The sequence below is a fragment of the Callithrix jacchus genome, chromosome 5 (assembly GCF_049354715.1).
Source record: "Callithrix jacchus isolate 240 chromosome 5, calJac240_pri, whole genome shotgun sequence".
NCBI lineage: Eukaryota > Metazoa > Chordata > Mammalia > Primates > Cebidae > Callithrix > Callithrix jacchus.
In genome coordinates, this window is record NC_133506.1 from 150,975,283 (window position 1) to 151,001,579 (window position 26,297).

The following is a 26,297-nucleotide window of genomic DNA, read 5'->3' on the forward strand; positions in this document are numbered from 1 at the left end:
ACAAGGAAAATCACCATGAAAGCCAAAATTATTACCCAATAGATACTTTTGTGTCATCTCATAAAATTAAACTGTATAACATCTGTTTCCAGGGTATATATCCTACTTATGCATTCACGGTTGCTTTGACAACATCCGCTCCCTAATTTTTGCCATAGACATATTTTAAAGACCATTTTGAAATAGCTGTATATGTTCTTCATCATATTAATTTTAGCATGCAAGTTTTGAAATTTTAGAATAAAGAGTGTCCTAAAAGTGTCATATCATTTTATTTCTAATTAACATTTTCTTTGTGTAAAGGTCTATGGTTAATAACTACTTAGAAGCTCTTCCCAAGCAGATGTGTGCCCAAATGCCTCAACTCAACTGGGTGTGAGTATTTGTTTAGGATTTAATTTGTTATTTGCCCTGATTAAGGAAACTAGTTATAAAGTTAATTCAATGTTACCTAGAAAGTCCATCTATAATTTCTCTCCAAAACCAAAATTTGATCATATTACCTTCCCAGTTTCAAAATTCTTTGAGTGTTCCCAAAGGGTAAGGGTAAAATTTGACCTTGCGTCTGAGAACCCAAGATCCTCATTTTCCATTCCTTAGTGCATCTAGACACTGTCCCGGCCCCTCCTATGCATGCATCAAACTATAGCTCCTACAGTCAATTCCCTAAGCATATATTGTTCCTTGGACTTGAAAAGTCTTGCTCCCTTATTCTTTTGACTAACTTAACTATTTCCTTCCAAAGACAACTTAAACATCACCTCCAGGAAGCCATTCCTGACACACCAACTAGTTTCAGGAGCTGCCTATGTACTCCCACCCATTGCATCACATACAAAACTCCACCACACTGCCCCTTTTCTATATCTCATACCTATCTCAGAGCACTATCATCATATAATCATTGAGTTACTTGCTTATGTCTTTTTTTTTTTTTGAGACCAAGTCTCACTCTGTTGTCCAGGCTGGAGTGCAGTGGTGCAATCTCGGCTTGCTGCAAACTCTGTCTCCCAGGTTCAAGCGATTCTCCTGCCTTAGCCTCCTAAGTAGCTGGGTTTACAGACATGTGCCACCAGGCCTAGCTAATTTTTGTATTTTTAGCAGAGACGAGGTTTCACCATGTTGTCCAGGCTGGTCTTGAACACCTGACCTCAGGTGATCCACCCACCTCAGTGTTTATGTCTTCTGTACTGTTCCATAAGTTCTGGGCAGGCAGAAACCTATCATATGATTTCCTACCCCTGCATTAGGACAATAACCAGCACATTGTAGGTGCTCAATAAGCCTTTGCTAGGATGGCTGTACTAAACCATTTCCATACCTTGTTAGCTTTTAATCAATACCCGTTTAAAATACTTATTTAATTTACACAGTAGCTTCACCACCTCTACCCACCACTCCCTACCACATATACCTTCACAGTCTTCTGCAACAACCAGGATGTCACATCCGTTGCATTCCTGTTCCATGAAAATGCTGATGGTACCACTGCCAGAACCCTTCCCAGTCTAATAGTGCAACTCAAGCCCATAAGATGATAAAGTGTTAGTACTTGAGCTTTTGATCCTCTCTGAACTAACCTCAAAATCTCCTGTTACGACACTATTAGGTGGTGTTGTGTTTATTTTCTGACTTTTATTTTTACGTATGTATTTAAATATATGTCGCTAAAAGGCTTCTAAAACAACAGAGGTCTCGTGTAAGTGTGCCACTATCAAAAATGGAAATAACGATCTGAACACCATGAGAATAAGAATAGGTGAAAAGAACATACTTAGAAACTATACGAGCGCATCCACACAATGGGAAACACACACGAAAGAGCAAAAGTAGCAGAAAAATATTAGGGGCTCAGCCTGCCCTCCCTCCCCAAAAGGGGCATCAGTCAACAGGAGGTGAGGAACCAGCCTCAGAGCTGAGGGTTCCTGAGACACTCATTTTCACAACGGGCTCCCACAAACACTTGAGAAAAAAATAGACACCCAAGAAAAATGCATAGATAGCAAGACAGACTGATTGCAACTGAAAGCCTTTCAACACAGAGGGCAGGAAGCTGCAAGGCCAGACAGGAAAAAACTTGCCCTGGGGAGGCTTCTCCTCCTCCCTGACTTGCTATCGAGTTGGACAATTGCTCCCACAACCCCAAAGTGTCCTACTTCTGAGAACATGGAAAACATTTTTTCCATTTTACTTCACAATATTTGGATTTTTAGGAGAGTATGGTGTTTGTTATTTTTAATCACAGTATATTGTGTGAAAAACATACATCTCAAGTTCCTACACAAATCTCCAAGATGATTTTAAAATAGGATTTTCTTTAAAAGACAAAGGGATTGGTGATTTTAATGTAACTATGAGAAAAGTTCAGAAGCAGAGAGAGAGCTATTGCCATATTTGGGGAGGACTGTAAGAAGCTGACTATGAAGAGAAATCAGGAGACTTGGCAGAAACTTGTCTGTTTCTTAGTCCACCCGCATTGTTCAAAGTGGGAATGTCAGAGTGTTCCAGAGGATGCTGCCCAAGTGTGTGGGATGCCACTGACCTGCAAAATCACCTGGCATAATGGAATCTCCCCACCAGTGCTTCTCAGACATCAGCGGGCATCGTTAACAACAGGCAGACTTGCTGAGACACAGATGGCTGGACTGCAGTGCTAGAGTTTCTGATTCAATTGGTCTTGGGCGAGAATCTGCATTTCTAGCACGTTCCAGACAGCGCTGAGGCTGCGTCCCTGCCATTCTGAGCAGCGTTGCCCTTGGCATTAGTATCCTTGAGGCCTCATAGAAAGAGCCTGCACTTCGGCATCACGCAGATCGGGGTTCACATCCTGACTCTGCCATTCAGAATGTACAGGATAACTTTGGCCTGAGATTCTCCTTCAGCAAAGTAGAGACAAAAGCATCTACCTGATGTTGGAGGGAATGTGAGGATGTAAAGATCGATGACAGCACAGACACGGTAATTAAGTATCTAGGCTTCAGATTCTGACAGATCTGGGCTGGATCGGTTCTACCACTTACTAGCTGTGTGGGCAGAAGGAAAGTGAATCACCAAGAGCCTTGGATTTCTCTTATGTTAAACGGGGGTGGGGGGTGGGGGTAATAACAGCAGTTTGGCAGGAGCGCTGTGTTATGCATGTAGAACAGCACCTAACACCATAAAAGCCCACTCAGTGGTAGTTTATGATGGGTTTGGCAATATTATAATTAATAGCATAGTGTTCAGCACAGAAAGACACTCACTAAATGTTAGGCTGCCCTTTCTCTCAGTTTTATTAACCTTAGTTGGAAGGGGGAAGGAAGCATAATATTAGTTATACTAACCCTGAAATAATTAGGGGAAGCACAGTAACAACTGGAATAAAGTAAAAATAAACTTGAAACTATTTTAACAAAAAGTATCTGTAAGCACATGATTTGTACAAAAAAATATTAAAAATATCTTTTCTCCATGACTTCCAGGGATTTGGAAGGCAATCGAATAAAGTATCTCACGAATTCTACGTTTCTGTCATGCGATTTGCTCACAGTGCTGTAAGTATACAATGGACTTCACGAAATGAGGGGAATCTCTATATATTCGGAAGTTAAAAGAAAAACATCGACAAAGAATTTTTAAAATAGCATTTTGTTTACAGCCTTGGTCTGACACTGCAGTGCTAGAAAATGCACGCATTGATTTATTGATTTGGATGTCGGGGCTGAGTCTCAAGTTAAGGTGCCCACCCTTTAGTGACGCCACGTGCCTTCCTTATTTCTGTGTACCTTCTCAGATGAACTGGGACCTCAAAGTTCCAGTTTCCTGACCCCATGGTCACCAAGGAAAAGAAACATGTATGTGGAAGTGGTTAGCTGTACCATGATTAGCTGTACAATGATTAGCTAATGACTCTTACCACTTGATGTCTTTCTCCCTAAAGAAAAAAAATCATAATTTCATTCTAAAAGGAAAAACATCTCATGTATTCTGATTGGCCAAAGATTCTGACTCGTGATTCTGATCACCGCTTCTGTTTTTCATAGGGGCAGGAAGGCAAATGGTTGGGTCAATCAGTGCATTCATGCTGGAAAGCTTCAAAACATGAGTGTTTTGGTTTTGTTTTAATGATAGTTTTCCACATTTAGTAAGCACTTAGTAATGTTTGTTGATTGGATGGGTGATTGGAAAAATGAATGGAAAAGGAAAATTAAAAGAGACATACATTTTCTAAAATAATTAGATCTAAACAAAGTGCAGCTTCCTAAACCACTCTCAGGACTGCAAATTGCTCCTGATAGCGCTTCCTGAAGAGACATGGGATGTCCTCGGTGAGAAAGTTCTTCCTTAGGTTCCACTCCAAAAGACACCTCCCTTGAAGACTTCAAAGGGGGCTTATAATATTCCACCTGGATCAGTGGTCTCTCCCAATGAGAACTGACTACTACAGCAGACGCAAACCCACATGCTGATTCTCGCCATGTCTTACAGGTTTCTGCCTAGAAATCAAATTGATTTTGTTCCAGAGAAGACATTTTCTTCATTAAAAAATTTAGGAGAACTGTAAGTAGCGTCGTCTACTAGGAAAATATGATTGCTTCTTCTGAGATTACAAATTTAAATGACTAGTGAGACTGCTTTGCCACTAGTAGCAATCAAATCCTGTAGACTATTGGATATTAAAAATCAATTAAGAAAAACAACATTATCCTGAAATCCAAAGCACATTCAAATCCGACAGTGGGCTTAATATGGATTTAGCCTACCCTAGTTTTCCCACCTGTTTTCTTTGGGTGATTTCTTATTTATGTGTGTTTGGGAGTAAATGAGTTTTCCATGGCTTCTGAAACACAGGGATCATTTCTTTCTACTGGCTGGCGTACAGTTATTTCTCAACAAATGTTTGATAACGAATAACTGACTAACTGAAATAATATTAATTCATTATAACTGAACAAAGGAACAAAGATGCTTGCTATTTCTTGAGAAATAATGACTTATATAGCAAATCCCAGTGTCGAGAATGAGGGTTGGGCTCGCTGAAAAATATTCAGGGAGCTCATATCAATTTTTTCTCTTCAAATATTTGTTTTATGTATCTAAACCTTTTAAATCATTTCTCTTGCTTTTAATTCATTGCTCCCCATGTAATTATGTATCAATGGAAGTTAAAATTAAGTCTGTTACATTACACACAGCAGTGATTAGGATAGAAAACTCATCTTTCTGATCGAGGCCTTAAAATGGAAATTAATTTCTGAACTAACCTCTCCCCTGTTCTTTACACCTTATTTTGAAATCCAGAAAGGACTCGAGAAAATAACTCAATAAGAGTAATCGAAAAAATATCTCATGAATAATTAAGGTAATTCAATCTAATTAATGACCATCATAAATCAAAACCATACATATTTATGAAGTGTCTGGTTTGTGCAAAGTACTATATTAGAACTGAAAGTATGATCATTTAAAGGCAGCTCACTCAGAGGAGACTTCCTTTCAGGATGTTCCTGCTCAGGCTCTGCAGGGTGACTGTGGACTTGAGTTGCATGGTGGAGTGGAAGAATCACCCAGAACAAACAGAGGGGTAAAAGTTTTCTTAACCCTCTTCTCATCCTACATATAGGCAGAGGCACACCAAAAATAAGATTCTACTTAAGGGATGCAGCTTGCTATTAAGCTCTCTAATGATCCATCGCAATTCATTTAGCCTCAGAAAACTAAAAGAAATTAAGAAGCAGGTAGGCTTAACTTGAACAAGGCATTCACATGTCTTGAGTTTACAAATATTAAATGATTTTACTGTCCCTTCATGACAACTAACCCATCCAGGGAGGAATAAGCACAAGTACACGAGGCCCCCAAAGTCCTTTCCTCCAAAAGAATGTGCTTTATTTTTCTGGGTAACCCTTTCAAAGACATTTTCTAGGTATATGAGATCACCATCATATTGCTCTATTGTCAGGCTCTCTCTGGCCTGTACGCAACTGCAGTTTCCCTTCCGGGCTGTGATCCAGGTGTGCTCCTCCCACCTGGAACACCATCAGGTGAGACATCTCAGTCGGCAGGACCTCAGGCTGTGGTGTCATAACAGCACCTCAAAAGCAACCCGTCTGAAACAAAACTAACAAGAGACCCCAATTCGATGGCCAGCTTCTTCACCTGGACTTAACCAACTCAGTGCCTCCTTCCTGGCAGCCAGGCTTGAAGACTGCTGCATTTCCCTCTACCTCTTTCTTAACACATGTTCAACCAGACCCTGAGCCCTGCTACTGTCCCTCTTAAGCCCTCATCCACTCTCACCTGGTCCATGTGGAAGTTCCTGCCTCGTCTTCCTCCCCTGACTCCCAGGCCTTACTGCCTGTCTTTCATGCTTCTGACAGAATAATCATTCCATAACCTGGAGCAAATGATGCCACTGCCCTATTTAATGTCCTCACTCCTTGTTGCCTGGCATTTAGCAAAGTCTTTGAAACAGTTCTTCAAATGTTAATGCGCCAAAGAATCACATGGGATGTTGGCTTGAATGCATGTTACTAGGCTCCCACACAGAAAGTCTGATGTGATAGTTCTGGGTCCCAGGGATGTGCTCTTTTCATAAGCATCCTTGGGGATTGGATGCCTGGTCTGTGCTATGAAAACTACTGCCTTGAAGAGCATGCATGACCTTCCCATCTTGTCTCCACGCACTCTCCAGGTTGACGTCCTCTACCTCTCCTTACATCTTCCATCCTCCACCCATGTTGGACCACTTCCTGATTCCTAACAGGGTCACTGAATTCTCAGCATCTGTGGTTCAGCTCATGCTTCACACCGCCCTGAGAAGCTGTTCTTCCTTCACCCCACCTAAAATCATCAACCTTTCTTCTAAGACTTCCTAAAGTCCCAGGCTAAGATTGATGACTCTTTCCTCTATGTTTTCTCTGCACTTCTATAACAGCACCAGTTTGATTCTTTCCTTGTTTCTATCTAGTTGTTACTCTAAATGTAAGCTTCTTTATAGACAGAGCCATATCTTCATTGTTTGTAACTCCCACATATCCATCAGCAGTTCCAGAGTGTCAAAAGAGATCATTTTTGTTTGACTCTAAATTAGGCAACTATATATCTGTTTTATCTTGAACACCTTCTCTGGCTCAGAAAAATACTCTGGACTCTTAAAGATTCAATTCTGATTTCTACAGGTCTCTTTTCCACATTTTATAGTCATTTTTATAGAATTCTGTCTGGATTGGACAGTTCTATTATATTTAATTCTAAACTCACAATTTCTTCTGCAAAAATAGTCCTTTATAAGAACATATTGCTGGGCATGGTGGCTCATGCTTGTGAGCCCAGTGCTTTGGGAGGCTGAGGTGGGCAGATAGTGAGGTCAGGAGTTTAAGACCAGCCTGGCCAGCATGGTGAAACCCCGTCTCTACTAAAAATACAAAACATTAGCCGGGCATGGTGGCACACACCTGTAGTCCCAGCTACTAGGGAGGCTGAGGCAGGGGAATTGCTTGAACCTGACAGGCGGAGGTTGCAGTGAGCTGAGATCGCACCACTACACTCCAGCCTGGGCAACAGAACAAGATTCTGTCTCAAAAAAAAAAAAAAAGATATTAAAAGTGTGTGAACTTATTCAAGATTGTCTGGGCAGATACTGAGTGAACAATATTGTTTTAGTTGGAATGGAAAATAAATCAAAGATGAAGACTTGACCTTTAAAAGTTTAGTTGGATAAACAAAAGACCAGGTATATGAAGCAAGTAGTGATCATAAAAGCATGAAGAGTGGAAGTGTACAAAGAGCACCTAGAGCAGGGGGAAATTAATCAAAGGAGATATGAAAGCCAAGTTGTGAATGTATTAGAGAGAGGGTAAGAGGAAATTCCAGACAGGAACTGGATGAGCAAAATGTTATATGTCTGTAAGTCATGGAAAGCCTATCCATTTGGCTGATTCATATGGCCCTGTTGTGCAACAAGTTATCAGGTTGGTTAAAGTGGATTCATATTTTCTGTTACATCAAATGGGATGATGATAATTGTGAGGAGTAATAACTCTGTCACTTACTTACAAAGTAATTGCTCTGGGTTTTCATTGTCGTCAACAGGGATCTGTCTAGCAATATGATAATGGAGCTATCACCTCACCTCTTTAAAGACTTGAAGCTTCTGCAAAAACTGTAAGTTCTACTTCTCACCATATCAGATTTAAAGGGCAACATTTTGAGCTTCCAAAATAATAACACCTTCATACTTTTTTTCCTCTCCCTTTTAATGGTAAAAAAAAAAGGAACCTGTCATCCAATCCTCTTATGTATCTTCACAAGAACCAGTTTGAAAGTCTTAAACAACTTCAGTCTCTGTAAGTGAAATATTACAGTTATGTTGATTATAATTTTAGTGGATGTACTTAGAGACACATTTATATTTAAATGGGTATTTTACACACAAGAGCATGCATTTCAGACGTTTGTGAATATCACTGATGCCGTCAAGTACATACTGAATGACAAACAAGCCTCACTGTTTACCATTTTTACCATTTACATATTTACCATGTATGAAGGTCATTTCTGTACTTGAAGAAGTTTTCAAGAATATCCTTCTTGAAAACTAGGTTTATATGGCAAAATTTTATCCTACAGTTTTCACAAAGAATTAAATTTGCAATAGTTTTGGTTCTAAAAGTTTAGTTAAAACAAATTACTTTTGACTTGCCTCCTTTTCCCCTTTGCCCTTTCCTACAAGGAGCTACTTGATATTAGTCTACGGTGTATTGTTTTACTTTTAAATAAGTTTTTAAAAACTATCCCACATATACACATTCAGAAAATTAGTGTACAGTGTTTTTGAATTTCAGCTGCATTAAGTTTCAATGGTATCAAGAACTCTGCCACTTTTCCCTTGAACTTCATGATTTCTTTCCAAGGGAGGGCAATTGCTGGCTAAAGATTGTTTCTTTTCACACAGAGTGCATACCACATTGCCTGGCTGCAGCCCAAAGTGTTTCTTCCTTTAATTCCGAGAGCAATTCTTAAAATTATCTTTTATTCTTGCTAATTTTCTATTGGAAATTAGTGCAAGGTTTAGATTTCTCTCTCACCAGATATTAGTAAGCATCTGCTGATGAAAAGCTCTGGTCCCTATTCTCAAGAAGCCAGAATATTAAACATATATATATGTATGTATTTTTTTTAATGTAAGGACAGATCTCAGGCTGTGGACAGCATGAGTCTTCCCTTTACTCACCACATACTGCATTTCTGAAAGCCAAAATACCAAGTCACTGCATAATGCCTTCCTGAAAGTCAAAGCAGCAACTATTTATCACATACTTTTCTTTATTCATTTCTACTTTTTTTTTTTAAGGTCTTTCTTTATTTTTCTTTTTTGAGATGGAGTCTCACTCTGTCACCTGGGCTGGAGTGCAATGCTGTGATCTCAACTTACTGCAACCTCCACCTACCAGGTTCAAGTGATTCTCCTGCCTCAGTCTCCCAAGTAGCTGGGACTACAGGCACTTCCTGCCACACCAGGCTTTTTTTCTATATTTTAGTAGGGACGGGGTTTCACCACATTGCCCAGGCTGGTCTCAAACTCCTGAGCTCAGGCAATCCATCCACCTCAGCCTCCCAAAGTTCTAGGATTATAGGAATCAGCCACTATGCCTGGTGATCTTTCTTTCCTTTTTTTTTTTTTTCTAAGATTCATTTACCCATTTATTTCACAAACATGTCTCAGTCACCAACTTACACAAAGCACTGCCTTAGCACTTGGGATACAGTGGCCTCTGCACTACAGGACGCTATAGGTTATTAATCAAATAATCACAGAATCCTCATAAAGCTAAATCTGTATAAGTCAAGGAGAGAGCCAGAGAGAAAAAAAAAAAAGAAGGAAAATGAAACTTTTAGGAAGGGCTGTTTCTGGCTAGAGGGGCCATACAATTACTCAGTAGTCATCTCTCCCAGATTTCATTTCTGACTTCCAAAAAGCAATGTTTCCTTGAGCAAAGAAAAACTCATAACCATGTTGAGAAATCCTTATTCTGATTAGTCAAAAAGAAACCAAGTGAGAATTCGACACAGCTCAAATAAACATTAAAAGCAAAAGGCCTATGTCTTTTTAGATTGTCCTCCCTCCATCTGCTTCCTGAGAACATGGCAGTTTTTAGTTCATGCCATCCTAAAGAGATCTTCAAAGTGTCCACATTTGTAGAAAAAAAGCATTGAGATAAACTAAAATAGGAGTGATCCTTGAATCCCTTTAGGAACATTTTATGGGGCCTGGAGGAATTAAAAGGAATTTAATTAAATATAATTTAAATTTAATTAAGGGAATTCTAAGGCACACCACTGGTGTCTTAGAAAACTCCTGAATTGGAGTTCCTCTTGCTACCTCTGTGGTTTTCTATCCTAAAGACACATAGGCCAGGAAGAACTGACCATATTTTAAAATCCAGAGTCTCACAAAACTCACTTCAGTGATGCTCTCAGGTTGGAAATATCATCTCGTGAATGAACCCTCTCATTCCCATGCCATTACTTATATTAATAAAATCAAACTACAGATCCAATTTAATAATCACACATAAATCACCACTGCCATTCTTAAATCAAAGAAATGAATGAATATATTCTATTAGAATGTAATTCTGCATGTGAAGTGATACAATCAGTGCCAAACTGCAAGAGGCATAAATAGAAATAGCTGCTTTTTTTTAAGATCGCAAAATGTTTCATATCTTTTTTTCATTGTACTTTAAGTTCTTAGATACATGTGCAGAACATTCAGGATTGTTGCCTAGGTACACACATGCCATGGTGGTTTGCTGTCTCCATCCCCCCATCACCTACATCCAGCATTTCTCCCAGTGTTATGCCTCTGAACCTCCCTGCCCCCAAGACCCCAGTGTGTGACGTTCCCCTCCCTGTGCCCATGTGTTCTCATTGTTCAACACCTGCCTATGAGGGAAAATATGTGGTTCTTGTGTCAGTGTGCTGAGAATGATGGTTTCCAGCTTCATCCATGTCCCTGCAAAGAACACAAACTCATTGTTTTTTATGGCTGCGTAGTATTCCACGGTGCATATGTGCCACATTTTCCTTGTCCAGTCTATTATCGATGGGCATTTGGGCTGGTTCCAGGTCTTTGCTGAAATAGCCCCTCTTTCTAAGACAATGTACTTTAAAGCCTTCATCCTAATATGCATTGGTAACATAGATCTTGAAGCACTGTATTTCAGACATGATGAAGAATGCAATTATTAAAATGTTTCATCTCAACAGCATTAAACCTATTGTACGTATTTTCCAGAGACCTGGAAAGGATAGAGATTCCAAATATAAACACACGAATGTTTCAACCCATGAAGAATCTTTCTCACATGTATGTATGTATAAAAAATGGAGGAGGAAGCATGGTAAAATGTTTCAAATGCTCTCATGAAAACTGTCTAACATATCACTGCAATGTGTTTTTATGCAACAAAAGTCATTTTATTGAGAACTTTTTAATTTTGTCACCTTTGGTCCCTGTTCAAATAGAGTTCAATATTATGATGTGCCGACATGAATGACCCTTCTCTCTGGAAACACGCTGTTTATCCAATTGAGGCCCAATAAGAGATCAGGGTACCAGAATGCCACATATTACACAAGATGAAGTCACTGGCTAAATGGTACTAAGGCGACCTGGAAACATTAATTCACCTCACATGATTGAGCAGTCGGCTGCTCTAAGATTTGAGCCCTTAGGAAGAAAGTGCCATATAAATTCCAGGTGTTGTTACTGTTACTAAGTGCACTACAAAATGGAGGTAATTAATCTTTATAGTAGTTTTTGATAAGTCACTTTAGTATATTTGGCTAAAGTGCACTGTGTAAGTTGTGTTAATATGTGTGTTTATAACATAATTATTTCTTTATCAACTGTGTAATCTATGTGTTCCTAATTTCAAAAGTTAACCATTGTTATCCACAAAAGTAGGGAGGATTTCATGTAAGATTACAAGTCGGGTTCAGCAAGTGGATGGAATGGTTGCTGCGAAGGTGCTCTTTTGGGAGAACATTTTGTTTATGTCTATGCAGTAGGTGTGATTACTCAAAGACAAGTGTCATTGGATGCATTTCCACATGGTTTTGTTCATTTTTTTCTGTGGCACTATTAGATATTTAATGAGGATATCATTTCCTTGTTGTAGGCAGAATATGAGGTCTTCTTAGAATAGAGAAACTCAACCTATGTAGAACTTGATGGAGAAGCTGCTATATTAAATGTAGACCTCAGGCCAAGGTCAAGAAGGGCTCAGCAATTAACAGAAAACACATTAGCTTAGTTAATTCTCTGCTAAGTAACCTACTTACTCTTCTTTCACATTCCTTGTCCTTTGTTTATTAAAACACCCCCACCTCGTCACCCCCATCCCTTTCACCTGACAACAAGTAGTGTGGTCATAGCACAAGGGGGCCTGAACCACTGAGAGATGCTAGATGGTTCTATCTGAAGACAGCAGACATAACAGAATTCTAAAAGAACGAAGAAGTCAAACCAAGTGTGTGCCTGGGACTCCAGGGAGGGAGAAGAAAAGAGAGTTCGTTATAGGTCAGGTTCCTTTAATTGGATGATAGACATTAGGAAGCTGAACTGTAAGCTACTTGAAGGCAAGAATTGCCCCGTTTCTCTTCTGGACATATCCAAAGCTAAATTATTCCTCATCCACTTGCTGATCCAAGAAGTATTTGTTGAGTACCTACATGTGCCAGACACTGCTTTAGACACCAGGGACACAATGATGAACAAAAGAGAGGATGTCTGTGCCTGAGAGCTTCCATTTATTTTGGGAACCAGAGAGTAAAGGAGCAAACAAATAAATAGTGAGTAAGTATACAAATTTAAATAGAGCAAGATACGGGATAGAAGGAGGACTGAGGATTACCACTGAGATGGGGTGGATGGAAGGTGAAGTGAGGTGACATTTGAGCAGACCTGAATGGAGGGAGAAAGCAGCCCTGGAAGTATCCAGGGGAAGAATCTTCCAGGAAGGGGAGCGAGGCTCTGAGCAGGGCATGAGCGGGGCTTGTCTGACGGTTTGTGTCTGGGTGGAGTAAGCACTGCAGGGTAAGAGGCAAGGTGGTGCAGGCAGCCAGGGTTTGATGGCAGGCAGCCTTGGTCTAGAAACTGAAACAAAAATAACAAAAGAATGAGAAATAACAAAAAATGAATTCGACTGACAGCAAAGAGTAGAAATGTGAACTTAAAGAAGTAGCAAAAGAATAAAAATAGAGTAAGTTTTATGAGAAAAAGTTCTAAACACACAAGTCTGGGGAATGGCAATGGCCGAGTGACCTCACCAGTCAATCCCAGCACTTCCAGATGCTTTCTGCCCAGATCCCATCTCCACTGCCCACACACAAACTTACTTTCCCATAGAAATTAAGTCCTTCCCAACCCTAGTAAGAAATCTGTGTTTAAGGCAGCTGCTTTGCTTCCCAGATCCAGTGAAACTGCATTTTCCTAGTCTCAGAGGCCCTTCCTTCCTACCAGTGTTAGGGAAGAGAAGGCTAGTCAAAGTGAACAGACCTTAGTGTTTAGAACTCAGGGCAAGGCAGAAATGTTCTCGGCGATCAACAACAGACTTTTCCCATCCCAAACCCAAGCCCCTGAAGGTTTGCTAGAGATCACTTTGACAATGATAATCCACTTTTCATAATATCTTACAGAATAATCAATAGACCAATGTGACTGGGGAACACAGAGCCCCTTAAATTTCAAATTTTCATATCCACCCCAACTCTCCTCAGCCAAGCCACTGAATTCCTATGACCTTTAGGTTCCTTATCTTTAAAAGGATATTGCCTAGTATTTCATAAAGAAGTCTTTAATTATGTAAACACTACTAAACAAAAATAAATGAACCTAGTGAAGTTGTATCCCCAGCATACAGTTGCAGCCCCGATAGGATTGCAACTGTAGTCTCTGCATCATTGCTGCAAAGTGACACTTCTTTTCCCTTTGACTTTAGTTATTTCAAAAACTTTCGATACTGCTCCTATGCTCCCCATGTCCGAATATGCATGCCCTTGACTGACGGCATTTCTTCATTTGAGGACCTCTTGGCTAACGATATCCTCAGAATATTTGTCTGGGTTATAGCTTTCATTATCTGCTTTGGAAATCTTTTTGTCATTGGCATGAGATCTTTCATAAAAGCTGAAAATACAACTCACGCTATGTCCATCAAAATCCTTTGTTGTAAGTATGTTTCCAATATAAATAGATTTAGGATATCATCTGTGAGCTGCTCTCTCTCTCTCTCTCTCTCTCTCTCTCTCTCTCTCTCTCTCTCTCTCTCTCTGTGTGTGTGTGTGTGTGTGTGTGTGTGTGTGTATTTATTGGCTTTCAACTAATGGCATTTAATATGACTTATACATCCTGGGCATATTTTTTTTTCCTAAGCATAAAAGTTCTGGCTCTTGTGGCTCTGTTTTAGGTTGTATGACCTTACAGTGGCCTGCTCTCAGGAGTACATCTTGGGAATGGGGTGATAGGAAACCAATGAGTCAAGTGATAGATTATAAAGTTTTGTGGGTGATAAAATTAAGCTTAACTTCAATTACAATGACACCTATGTTCATTATGCCCAGAAAATGATTCCCTTTATTAACTATAAAGATAATAGACGTTACTGTTTAACAACTAGCCCTTCCAATTTCCAGAAAATTCCTGTTTCTATTTTTTTAAACTATAAAATAAAAACATAGTGTAGTACTTTAGAAATATTACAGATTTTTTTTGAGACGGAGCTTTGCTCTTGTTGCCCAGGCTGGAGTGGAATGGCACAATCTCGTCTCACTGCAACCTCCACCACCTGGGTTCAAGTGATTCTCCTACCTCAACCTCCCAAGTAGCTGGGATTACAAGCATGTGCCACCAGGCAAGGCTAATTTATATGTTTAGTAGAGATGGAGTTTCTCTCCATGTTGGTCAGGCTGATCTCAAACTCCTGACCTCAGGTGATCCACTCGCCTCAGCTTCCCAAAGTGCTGGGATTACAGGCATGAGCCACTGTACCCAGCTAGAAATATTACGGGTTTTTAAGTCCATTCACTTCTTGATACTCTGGTAGACGTTTATACTAGTTCATGTAATATAAGATGAAAGGAACTAGATCTAATTAGAAAATTAAAATGCTGGAAATAGACTTAATCAGAAAACTAAAACAGAGACATTGGAAACTGACAACATATGCTGTTTGGATTCTTCCACAGGTGCTGACTGCCTGATGGGTGTTTACTTGTTCTTTGTTGGCTTTTTCGATATAAAATACCGAGGGCAGTATCAGAAGTATGCCTTGCTGTGGATGGAGAGCATGCAGTGCCGCCTCATGGGGTTCCTGGCCATGCTGTCCACCGAAGTCTCTGTCCTGCTACTGACCTACTTGACTTTGGAGAAGTTCCTGGCCATTGTCTTCCCCTTCAGTAACATTCGGCCTGGAAAACGGCAGACCTCAGTCATCCTCATTTGCATCTGGATGGCCGGATTTTTAATAGCTGTAATTCCATTTTGGAATGAGGATTATTTTGGAAACTTTTATGGGAAAAATGGAGTATGTTTCCCACTTTATTATGACCAAACAGAAGATATTGGAAGCAAAGGGTATTCCCTTGGAATTTTCCTAGGTAAATTATATTTTTTCATTTCCTGTAAAAACATAATTTTGCTAGAAATACTTTAAATTTCAGCAAAGGTGGATTTGTCTATTTCAGAAAGTGAGGTCATATAGTCAAGACTGCGTCCTTTTTTTAAAAAAAAGAGTTTTTACTATTGTATTTATTGAAGTTTTTATTAAACTTTTTATTAGACAAGATTTAGCATGGGTCACAAAGACATACCACCAGGATCTCTGGATGATTTTTTCATTAGCCATAAGATCCTTTGATTTCATGTTTATATGAATGACTATGAGCTGGAGGAATTCCAGGTTAGTGCCTCATCCTGCAACCCTACCAAATTATTTAAACTCATTTTTTTTTTACAATCTAGTTATGAGTTAAACAAATAATCATAAAATTCAGGAAACTGACAAGTGAGAGATATCCGAATGGAAATACCAGGAAGGTTTATTGCTTTTATTAAATGCAGCTCTTAAGTCAGCAATGTTAGGATGCTTAATAAAGCTCTTTTCTTTCCAGTTTTCTCAATTCCTCCTAATATTTGGGAAAGAAGACTCTGTTCTCTTACAAATGAATGAAAAGTTTAGCCCTTTAAAGTTAAAAAGACTTTTTTCTATTTTCTAATATGTATCCCTCCTGCTTAAAATTAAGGCCATTCCCATGTCCTCTCTTGGGGGCAATACTCTTTTGACTCTGCCTTCTAATCTTTTCTTCTCACCCAAGAAGTCAACAAGCTCTCCTGTCCTTTCTTTTCCATCAAAATTTGCTTCTGTTGCTGCTCCTTCTGGTCTCTATCTACTGCTATTGCCTTATTTGGAAACCTTAATACCTCAACTCTGAATTATTACTTTAGCCCTTACTGGTCTTTTAACCTGTGGGGCCTTCCCCTTCCTCCAGTTTATCTGTTCACTACCATTGTTATAGTCTCTGACTATCAAAAGATCTGTGTACACTTCCACTCAGAGACCTTCAATGGCTCCCTAATACTATCAAGGTCAAATTTAAATAAGTCACTTAAAACTCATCATGAAATGACCCTAACCCATTGTGCCCACTTCTTCTCTACCTACTCCTTCTCTTCCTCCTCTGTAAAACAAAACGCTTCATTTGCACCATTTTAGTACTACCCCTCACACACTACCCTATTTGGTAGTTATTTGATCATGGATACATCATTCCCAGGATCCAGAGTATTATAGGCTATTCATTGTATTTCCTTAACATTCATCTCCTCATTGCTCCTGGCATAGGTGCACTTAATAGAGACTCCCTGAAATACACACACACACACACACACACACACACACAGACACCCATGATATGCATTGTCTCAATAAGCATTTATTCAGCACTCACTATAGGCTGTGCACTATATACTATATTAGGTGCTGGAGATACAACAAATCCAGCCTTAAAAACCTTACGGACCACAGAGGAGGAAACAGACAAGTCAATATGTCCTCACATCAGACACAGGCTGATAAATGCCATGACAGAAGAGTACAGCATGTTCTAGGAGCCCCAGATCTGAGGACCAGGGAAGGCTTCCCAAAAGAAATGAATTCAAACTGAGGCCCAAAGGATGAGGACACATCAGCCAAGTGCAGGCAGAGGAGGGTGGGGTGGGGTCTGTGTTCCAGGAAGACATAGTGGATTCCTAGGCCCAAAGCCAGGGAACAGGGTAAGATGAAGGGCTGAAGAAACTTGGTGTGGTGAATCACACCATGCAGGCATGGAGCTCAACCCAAAAAGGTTAAGTATTTGGGACATATTCCAGATAGATAAAGACATAGTCACACACACACACACACACACACACACAAACACATACAATCATCATCATCAATTTGCATATGAGAGGAGTCCCAGAACTCTAAAGTAAAATTTTTTTTCTGTTTAAAGAATATAAGAATACACAATTTAAAATTTTCTATTTGAAAATAGTTTTCATTTTAGAAAAGGTACAAAGATAGTATAATTTTCCACATATGCTCCAACCAGTTTTCCCCATTGTTAACATCTTTCTTATGTTAATATCATGCATTTAGAGTGTACACTTTATTTTTTTTTTTTGAGACAGAGTCTTACTCACAGGCTGGAGCACAGTGGCACTATCTTGGCTCACTGCAACCTCCGCCTCCCAGGTTCAAGCGATTCTCCTGCCTCAGTCTCCCAAGTAGCTGGGATTACAAGTGACCACCACCATCCCTGGCTAATTTTTGTATTTTTAGTAGAGACCTGGTTTCACCATCTTGGCCAGGCTGATCTCGAACTCTTGACCACAAGCAATCTGCCCACCTCGGTTTCCAAAAGTGCTGGAATTACAGGTGTGAGCCACCATGCCCAGCCTAGAACATACACTTTTGATACTTTTTTGTAAGTCTGCTATCAGAATTTGGCCAGGGGAGCATCTTCCAACAGAGTGATTTTATTTCTCACTTAACTAAATTTCTTGGAAAGAGGCCTAAGACAAACCAGTTTTATAAAATTTTACCGTATGGCTTTATACCAGAATTTCATGGAATAAGAAATGTTTTGGATAAAAATAACAGATATATTTAAAGTATTTTTTTCCCTAGACTTCACCAATCTTACATACAGTCTAGGTTCAGACTAATATTTTTTAACAACTGAAAAAATATATGCAACTCTTATGTTCACTGTGAGAAATGAGATGATAACTCAGGATTTTAGTGACAGCAAGAATAAAGAAAACCAAGTGACTAAGAAGTCAGCATGAAAGGGAATAGTGACCTTAAGTGGGGATCTTGTGAATATATTTGGGGCCAAAAGAGTGATTCACAACGTTGAATTTTGAATTTTTTCTTCTTTTTTTTTTTTTTACTAAAATTAATTTAAAAGGTTCTGAACCATAAGTTTAAATTGCTATAAGAAATGTGAAGAAAAATAAACAAAAATGTGCTTTTGTTCTATGTATTATTCTTAAGACCAAAAAAATTAGAAATAATGTTTCTCAGAAAATTATATTCATGATAAATTCCAAGGTTATTTTATTCATGTTTATAGGATAAGAAAATGGGGATGTATTTATTTCTTGAGATGTGCATATGATTATAGTAATCCCTTAAGGTTTGAATTTGCAGAGAGCTAAAACCAAAAATAGCTTCTTTTCATGCTTCAAAAGAGTTAGAGTTTACTTCATGATATGCCGAGATCTGAATCTTGGAAGTATAGAATTCCTCATAAGGGTTTATGTATTTGAAATCTCTTTTTCATCCGGTGAACCCAATTTCTTTGTCTTTCTTCCCTTGAACCTGGGCTTATATAAAAGAATGCTTTTTGGAAGTACCCGTGGAATAGGCACTGTATTTAACATCTAAGTACAGGTTAAGCATTTTTAATTTGAAAATCCAAAATTTGAAATGCTCTAAAATATGAAGCTTTTTGATGCCGACATGATGCCACAAGTGGAAAATTTCACACCTTGAAGCTTTTGCTTTCTGATGGCTCAATGGATGCAAACTTTGTTTCATGCACAAAATTATTTACAATATTCTACAAAATTACTTTCAGACTATGTGTATAAGGTGAATATAAAACATAAGTGAATTTTGCATTTAAACTTGGGAACCACTTCCAAGATATATCATTATATATGCACAAATATTCCAAAATCTAAAATTCAAAACATTTCTGGTTTCAAATATTTTGGATAGGGACACTCAACCTGTACCACAGTAATTTTACTGTTGACTTTTACGCCTGAGAAGTTAAAAGTGTGCTTTTCCCAACAGGTGTGAACTTGCTGGCTTTTCTCATCATTGTGTTTTCCTATATTACTATGTTCTGTTCCATTCAAAAAACCGCCTTGCAGACCACAGAAGTAAGGAATCACATTGGAAGAGACATGGCTGTTGCAAATCGTTTCCTTTTTATAGTGTTCTCTGATGCCATCTGCTGGATTCCTGTATTTGTAATTAAAATCCTTTCCCTATTCCGGGTGGAAATGCCAGGTCAGTCTCTTCTATCATTCCCAATATAATACATGGTGCCTTCTTACATCCTTCTTTTGATAAGGCCAGAATCTAAGACATATAATAAATTATCCATAAAAACCTACAGTTCCAATACAAAGAGTTATTATTTCCCTCCATGTTTTATAATTAGCATTCTAAAATAGCAACAGAGTAGTGGTACAATCCAACCAGGAATAATAAAAAGCAGGAGCTAGAGAGAAACTAAGTCTGAGTATCTTGCTTCTACCTGAGCAAGACATTGGTTCTTAACTAGAAATATGCATAAAAAATCAAAATATACATACCCAGGATCCACCTGGAACTCTGTTTTGTCTCTAGAGCCTAAGACCTATAGAGGGATGTTACGTAAAAGTTGCCCTGTGATTCTGATACACACACATCTGCCTAGAACCACCATTCTATTCCATGGTCCTAGCCATGAAATGGCATGCTGGGCTCTGCGGAGCACGAGATATTTCCTGAAAGTGTCTCCTCCAAAAGGCCAAGTTCCCTGCACACACCCCTATTGCAACCAGAGAAAATCAACTTTCCCTACCAGAATTTCATCTGAAGCCCTTTCTCGGATCTAGAGATCTGAGCTATTTAGGAGGCACCGCCCAGGGCTTTAACCCAACTCTTAGTAAAATAGTTTAGAATCATCTTCAACCTACATTTTCAGCCAATTACAGATCTACTTGGGAGTTGATCCAGGACAGTAATTGTGTCTTAGACATCTTGACTCCCCAGCGTCAAGCAGGATTCCTGATACTTTGAAAGCCCTTATGAAAGAGTGATGAATGCACAGATGATAAACAGCTGTAACAACCTATGTCCCTCCTGTGCATGAAGTTGTGAGGCTCTGTCCAATGTCTTGCTGCAAAATGCCACACAACATTCATACCATCCTCTTAACCTATCAGTTCTGTCTCCACAAGGCACAGATGTTCCTCAGGCCGTATAGGATATGGAAGCGGAAATTAGGAAGGAGATCAGGGCTGAAGACTTGGAAGACTTTGCTGGGTGGTGAAAGCAGAGGCCTTAAGAAGGCTTTGTGGGAGGTCACGTGGGAAGAGCCAATGGTACGTGAAGAACAGAGTTAATTAAATGTTAATGGTCACAGTTGTTCACTTGGTGAACAGCCTCCAATCTATTACTGCTACCTGGACACCTCAATTTTACATCCTAATGTTTCAAATTCAGCAGGACAAAAGTGTCCATTGTCCTCCACTGCTCATGGAATAAAGTCCGTGTGCTGGAATGAGCATTATAATATTTCTTACCTCCCACCCCACCCTCATACACTATGATCCAGGCCCACTGGAATGACTGCGCTTTGCTTTCTGCACTTTTCTGAGAAAACATCAGCTTTTGCTGAAGCTGTTCCTCCAACCTGGATTATACTTGCAACCTCTGAGATTCTAGCCTACTAAACACTCCTTCCCATCCTCCAAGGCTCAACCCAAATGCGCTCTCTTCCGTGGCGCGGTGCCATTTCCGATCTCTCCTCACCCTGCTTCCATGCAACCCAGCTGCTTAAACGTCCATGATGGTTTGTTTACGCCTCATTTATGGGCCTCATGTGAACTCCCTCATGGCAGCACTATTTCCGAGTGTGTTCATTGCGTCCTTCAGATTATAAGCTTGGGGAGGAGGGATATGTCTTATTCCTCTGCACATTTTCCAGTGTTTTTCACACAGTGTTTTTGAGTAACTGCTTAGTTAACTAAAGAAGCTGAGCGGGTCCAAGAGTAATGAAATGGGGGATCAACCTCATCAACCCCCTTACTGCTGTCTCGATGCTTTCTTTTTTTTTTTTTTTTCTTTTTTCCAAGATGGTGGGAGTCTTTGTTGCCCAGGCTGGAGTGGAGTGCAGTGGTGTGATCTCAGCTGACTGCAACCTCTGCCTCCCGTGTTCAAACGATTGCAGTGCCTCAGCCTCCCAAGTAGCTGGGATTACGGATGTGCACCATGACACCTGGTTAATCTTTGTATTTTTAGTAGAGACAGGGTTTCACCATGTTGGCCAAGCTGGTCTCAAACTCCTGATCCCAAGTGATCTGCCCTCCTTGGCCTCCCAAAGTGCTGGGATTATAAGCATAAGCCACTGTGCCTGACCCTGTCTCCACACCTTTTGATGTGCTTTCCCACTTGCAAGGTGATGCAGGTGGTGTGGTGGAAGAAGGACCCAGCAGCAAGTGAGACAAGGGGTCCTGGGTTCCTCTCCTGCCCCTCCCACTGACCTGTTGAGGGATCTCAGGAAGACCATCTCACCTCACCTCACTGAGCCTCTCTAGATGGTCTCTCAAATTCCTGCCCATTTGTAATCTTCTGTGAGGCTTTTCTCTCTGTATGAGCCTACTAGGGCTGCTAGAATGAAGAACCTCCTGTTCTGGAGGCTGGAAGTCCAAGATCAAAGTGTCAGCAGGTTTGGCTTCCCTGATCCCCTCTCATTGCCTCACGGGAAGCATCCGCTCTGCTGTATCCTCACGTGGCCTTTCCTCTGTGTGTGCATCCCTGCCACCTTTCCTGTGTCCACATCCCCTCTTATGAAGACACCAGTCCTGTTGGAATAGGGCTCACCCCAATGACCTCATTTTAACTTAGTCACCTCTTTAAATGCCCTATCTCCCAATACAGCCATGTTCTGAGGTATTGGGGGTTAGGACTTCAACATGTAAATTGAAGTGGGAACCACAATTTGGCCCATAACACTCCCTGATTTAGAACCAGGAGACCTCTGGTGACCAAGGGCATCTGATGGCAGCAGAGCTCCTCATCCTCAGTGAGTCTATGATACCTCAGATCGTGATAAGCTTAGTAAATATCCCCATGAAGGGAACTAGAACACTGGAACATCGTCTTGTGGAGACATTATTGGGCCACACACCAGTCTTTCTTTACATTTATAGTTCAATTGTCTGAGGTTTGTCTTGAACACCTCAGTGGAACCAGGAAAATGTCATGATCACGGCTGACAAAGCTTCTTCTTGCTCACCCAGCTTCCCATGGTGTTGTAAGAAATGCTGCCTTCCCTGACCTAAACCCACCCTGTCCTCACCCTCTAAGAAGCCTAGGGTTTACTGGTCATGGCATGTCGCCAACAGTACCTGGGGTCACCTAAAAGACAGGCCAACTATCTGAGTTAGCCCAACTATCTCAGAACTCAGCTGCTGCTAATATTATAGAAGTCTCATTCAGAGTGAAACTTACATCTATGGCCATACCACCCTGAACACACCTGATCTCATTCAGAGTGGAATTTACGTATGGAACTTATATGGCCCATTTGCCTTTGCCTAGTTGAAAGAAAGGGCTATCAGGCATTGTTTTCCTATGAGGTGGGGGTGGGATTCGTAGTCACAATTCCCTTTGCAAGCACAACAGAAAAAGGCCACTTACATTGTTTTTCTTCAAACACTGACCATTCGGATCATCTAATTTTTTTAATTAGGCACAAATAATATAAAACTTCATTTAATTAAAGACAGGCTAAAACATACTTTTTTCTTTTATATTCCTTTCAGTTAAAAAAAAATAAGGACAAGGAAGAGAAGATTGGATAGGAAGAGAAGAAGGCAAATATTAAAAAGGAGAGGAAAGAGATCAAAGGAAAACAGGAAAAAAGGTCAGATAAACAGTCAGAAAAGAAATGGAAAAGGAAGAAGACAGAGAGGAAGAACAGAAAGATGTAAGGAACAAGGCAGGGTCAAGAGAAGAACAAAGTAACAGTATCTGAAGGAGAAACAATTTATGGGATTGAGAAGGAGGAGAACAGACAAAGGATGATGAGAGAAAGCATCATGGGTCTTACCAGCCACCTGAGTGGGGAGAGCCTTGAAATTGTGAAGATGTGAGAGGAAGTAGCATCATGTGATGAGGTTTGAGGATCTTAGGTCTTAGTGCCAAAAAAGCGTATCAGCAGAGCTGACTCTGCTCCAGCCCACTGTATTCAGCGAGCAAGTTATCCCTCACCCCCTTTAACAGAGAGAGCAGGTGAAGTTGAGGAAGTGTAAGTCATTAGCTCACGCTCACCTAGCTAAGTGTCCGGCCACAGGATTAGGCTGTGTTTAAAAGGGGAAAATGCATTTCATGCTAACCAAGCAAATGATGCTCTCAGGACGGACGCTATCATTCCAAATTTCACCTCACAAAGAACTTCTTGTGGCCTCTTTCCCTGAATATTCTATTAGCATTTGTAAGGCTGCACACAAGATAATTTCACCAAGTTTAGGGGATGCATTCCTCTTTGCTCTTCAAAGCTTTTCATAGGATAACAGGATAACCAGAACACCAGGGCAGGGCAATAAGCTTTGAGAACTGAATGGAGTTAAGACCAAGTCAGATCTGGCTTCTGGACGAGACGTTTCTTGAACCCCCCTCTATTTGTCTAAAAATTATTCCTTTATTTTGTGATTTTCATATAAAGGTAGGCAATAAAATAGGGGGAAAATGCCTTATATAGCAATTTATAGTTTACAAAATGTTTCACATTTTCCTCTTAATATCACAATGATCTACACATTATTTACTAAAACTCAGAAAAGTTAAATCATAAGATCTTGAATTCATAGTTTCTGTGCTCTTCCAACAAAGAAATTTTCCATCAGGTGAGAGAAAACTTAAAATGTACTATATATCCCTCTCATAAATAGCATTGAGTGCAAAGTGTTATTTGTATCTTACGTCTATTTAAAACTTCAACTTTTTTTCACACGTTGCTTCCTTTTCCAGACACAATGACTTCCTGGATAGTGATTTTTTTCCTTCCAGTAAACAGTGCTTTGAATCCAATCCTCTATACTCTCACAACCAGCTTTTTTAAGGACAAGTTGAAAGAGCTGCTGCACAGACATCGGAGCAAATCAATTTTTAAAATAAAAAAAAAAAGTTTATCTACATCCATTGTGTGGATAGATGACTCCTCTTCCCTGAAACTTGGGGTTTTGAACAAAATAACACTTGGAGACAGTATAATGAAACCAGTTTCTTAGCAATGATTTTGGATCACTGGACTTTCAGTGGACTACCTAAAACGGGGGACAGCTTTTGGAAAATAACATCTGCAATGCTTTTCATCTTTCCCAATGGCAAGCCTTTCTGTACAGAGACCACAGCAGAATGGCTCCTGTCACAGCATTCCAATGGCAGCTGTACTATCTACCAACCATGCTGAGGACAGCACCAAAATTTCCTCTCCTCACCCTACATGCCTGAAATGCACACATGAATTCATATATCACTATATGAAGTGCAGCTGATCTCTAAAATCAACACAACTCACCAACAAATGACCACAGGTTGGCACTGTGTGGTCTTTCACATCGGGTTGCACTGTCCATGAAATAAAAATGTTCACATCTTATTCCAGTGTGGCCATAATAACAGAAGTCTAACATCTCTTTCCTTGCTTTTTCAATATCAAATAAAACCATCAGCATCCTGCTGGATTAACAGCAAAGGATTTCCAAAATATTCATCTACCAGAAGTCCTACTCTGTGAAGGCCAGTGGAATAACTACTTTGAAAACAGAACTTTAGACAAGGTTATCATGTCTAACCTATGACTAGAGAGTCATACTGATGAAGCCTAATGCCATTCGCCTTTTGAATTGTATTTAATGCCAGAAGAGATGAATTCTTAAGATATGTTTCTTAAGGTCACCTAGGGCACAAAGCAAAATTGGATACCTTCACTGCCAAAACTACACTTTCATATTCTTAAAGCATAATTTATTTAGAGCAGTATTCCTATGGCTGGCAAGTTCTGCTTTCATTAAATACACAGCTAGGAAGTGCTAAAGGGGATTCAAAAATTGTGGTTTTATTTGGGATTGTTTGCATATTCACACTGTTTTGTTCTGATTGTTTTTAACAAAAAAGCAACTAAGTTTGGGGCTGCTTTTTGAAAATGAAAAATATTTGTGAAAGCCAAGACATTTTTTATACTGAAAAAAAAATCATATGTGAAAATGAGAATCGGGTAAATAAAATTATATTTTGCATTTGTCCATATATTATTTTAAGCTTCACAAAGACCATGAATGGGGTTTATTGACTGTTAAGCATATTTCTCCTGATAATGAATACAGCCAGGAAACACAGTGTTTCAGTTCACAAGGCACAGTCTACATTTTTCTTTCTCTTCCCCTTTGGTCACAGCATGAGGCCGTTACTTAATTTCTTCACTGTTCACTTCATTCAGAGTTTCCTTAATGAGATAAAATGTAAGCAGCTGACTAAGACCACCACGACACCTCTGATTACCTACTAAATGGACTCCTTTTATCCAGTAGCATCCAGAAGAGAAAGAAATTCAGAGTTTATGGGTCCAAGCCATTTTAGAAATTTACTTGTTATTATTCACTATTGACTAAAACCATAACGTGAGTTCCTTCATTTTGATCAAGTAAGATATTTCTCATGTGTAATAAAATATTTTCATTAGGATTCTAGAAATAATGTTCACACCCATTGACTATGCTACCCTTTCCTTTATGGCTTCAGATTTTTCTCCATCTTGTCTCTTCAGTATGATGAATTGCTTCCCAACTTGTTTTCCAGACTTGCTGACATTTTATTAAATGTCCTTGCCAGTCCTTGATCATCTTATGATTTATTTCCTAATACATTTTCTAACACCAGGAGCATAAATAAGGAGTCGATCCTGAGCCTAGGGTATCA

At 39.7% G+C, this 26,297-nt stretch overlaps 1 protein-coding gene across 1 annotated transcript in view; it reads left to right on the forward strand.

Moving 5' to 3' along the window:
• Positions 1-25,610, forward strand: part of RXFP2 (relaxin family peptide receptor 2) — a gene marked incomplete at its 5' end in the record, with an annotated part of 66,339 nt that extends 40,729 nt beyond the window's left edge. Inside the window, 10 exons of the mRNA XM_017973025.5 lie at positions 304-375; positions 3,462-3,533; positions 4,468-4,539; positions 8,074-8,145; positions 8,256-8,327; positions 11,282-11,353; positions 13,989-14,218; positions 15,235-15,645; positions 19,395-19,613; positions 24,348-25,610. Coding sequence (XP_017828514.5) covers positions 304-375; positions 3,462-3,533; positions 4,468-4,539; positions 8,074-8,145; positions 8,256-8,327; positions 11,282-11,353; positions 13,989-14,218; positions 15,235-15,645; positions 19,395-19,613; positions 24,348-24,607 — 1,552 coding nt within the window. The remainder of the gene's footprint in view (positions 1-303; positions 376-3,461; positions 3,534-4,467; positions 4,540-8,073; positions 8,146-8,255; positions 8,328-11,281; positions 11,354-13,988; positions 14,219-15,234; positions 15,646-19,394; positions 19,614-24,347) is intronic.
• Positions 25,611-26,297: the final 687 nt, after the last annotated feature.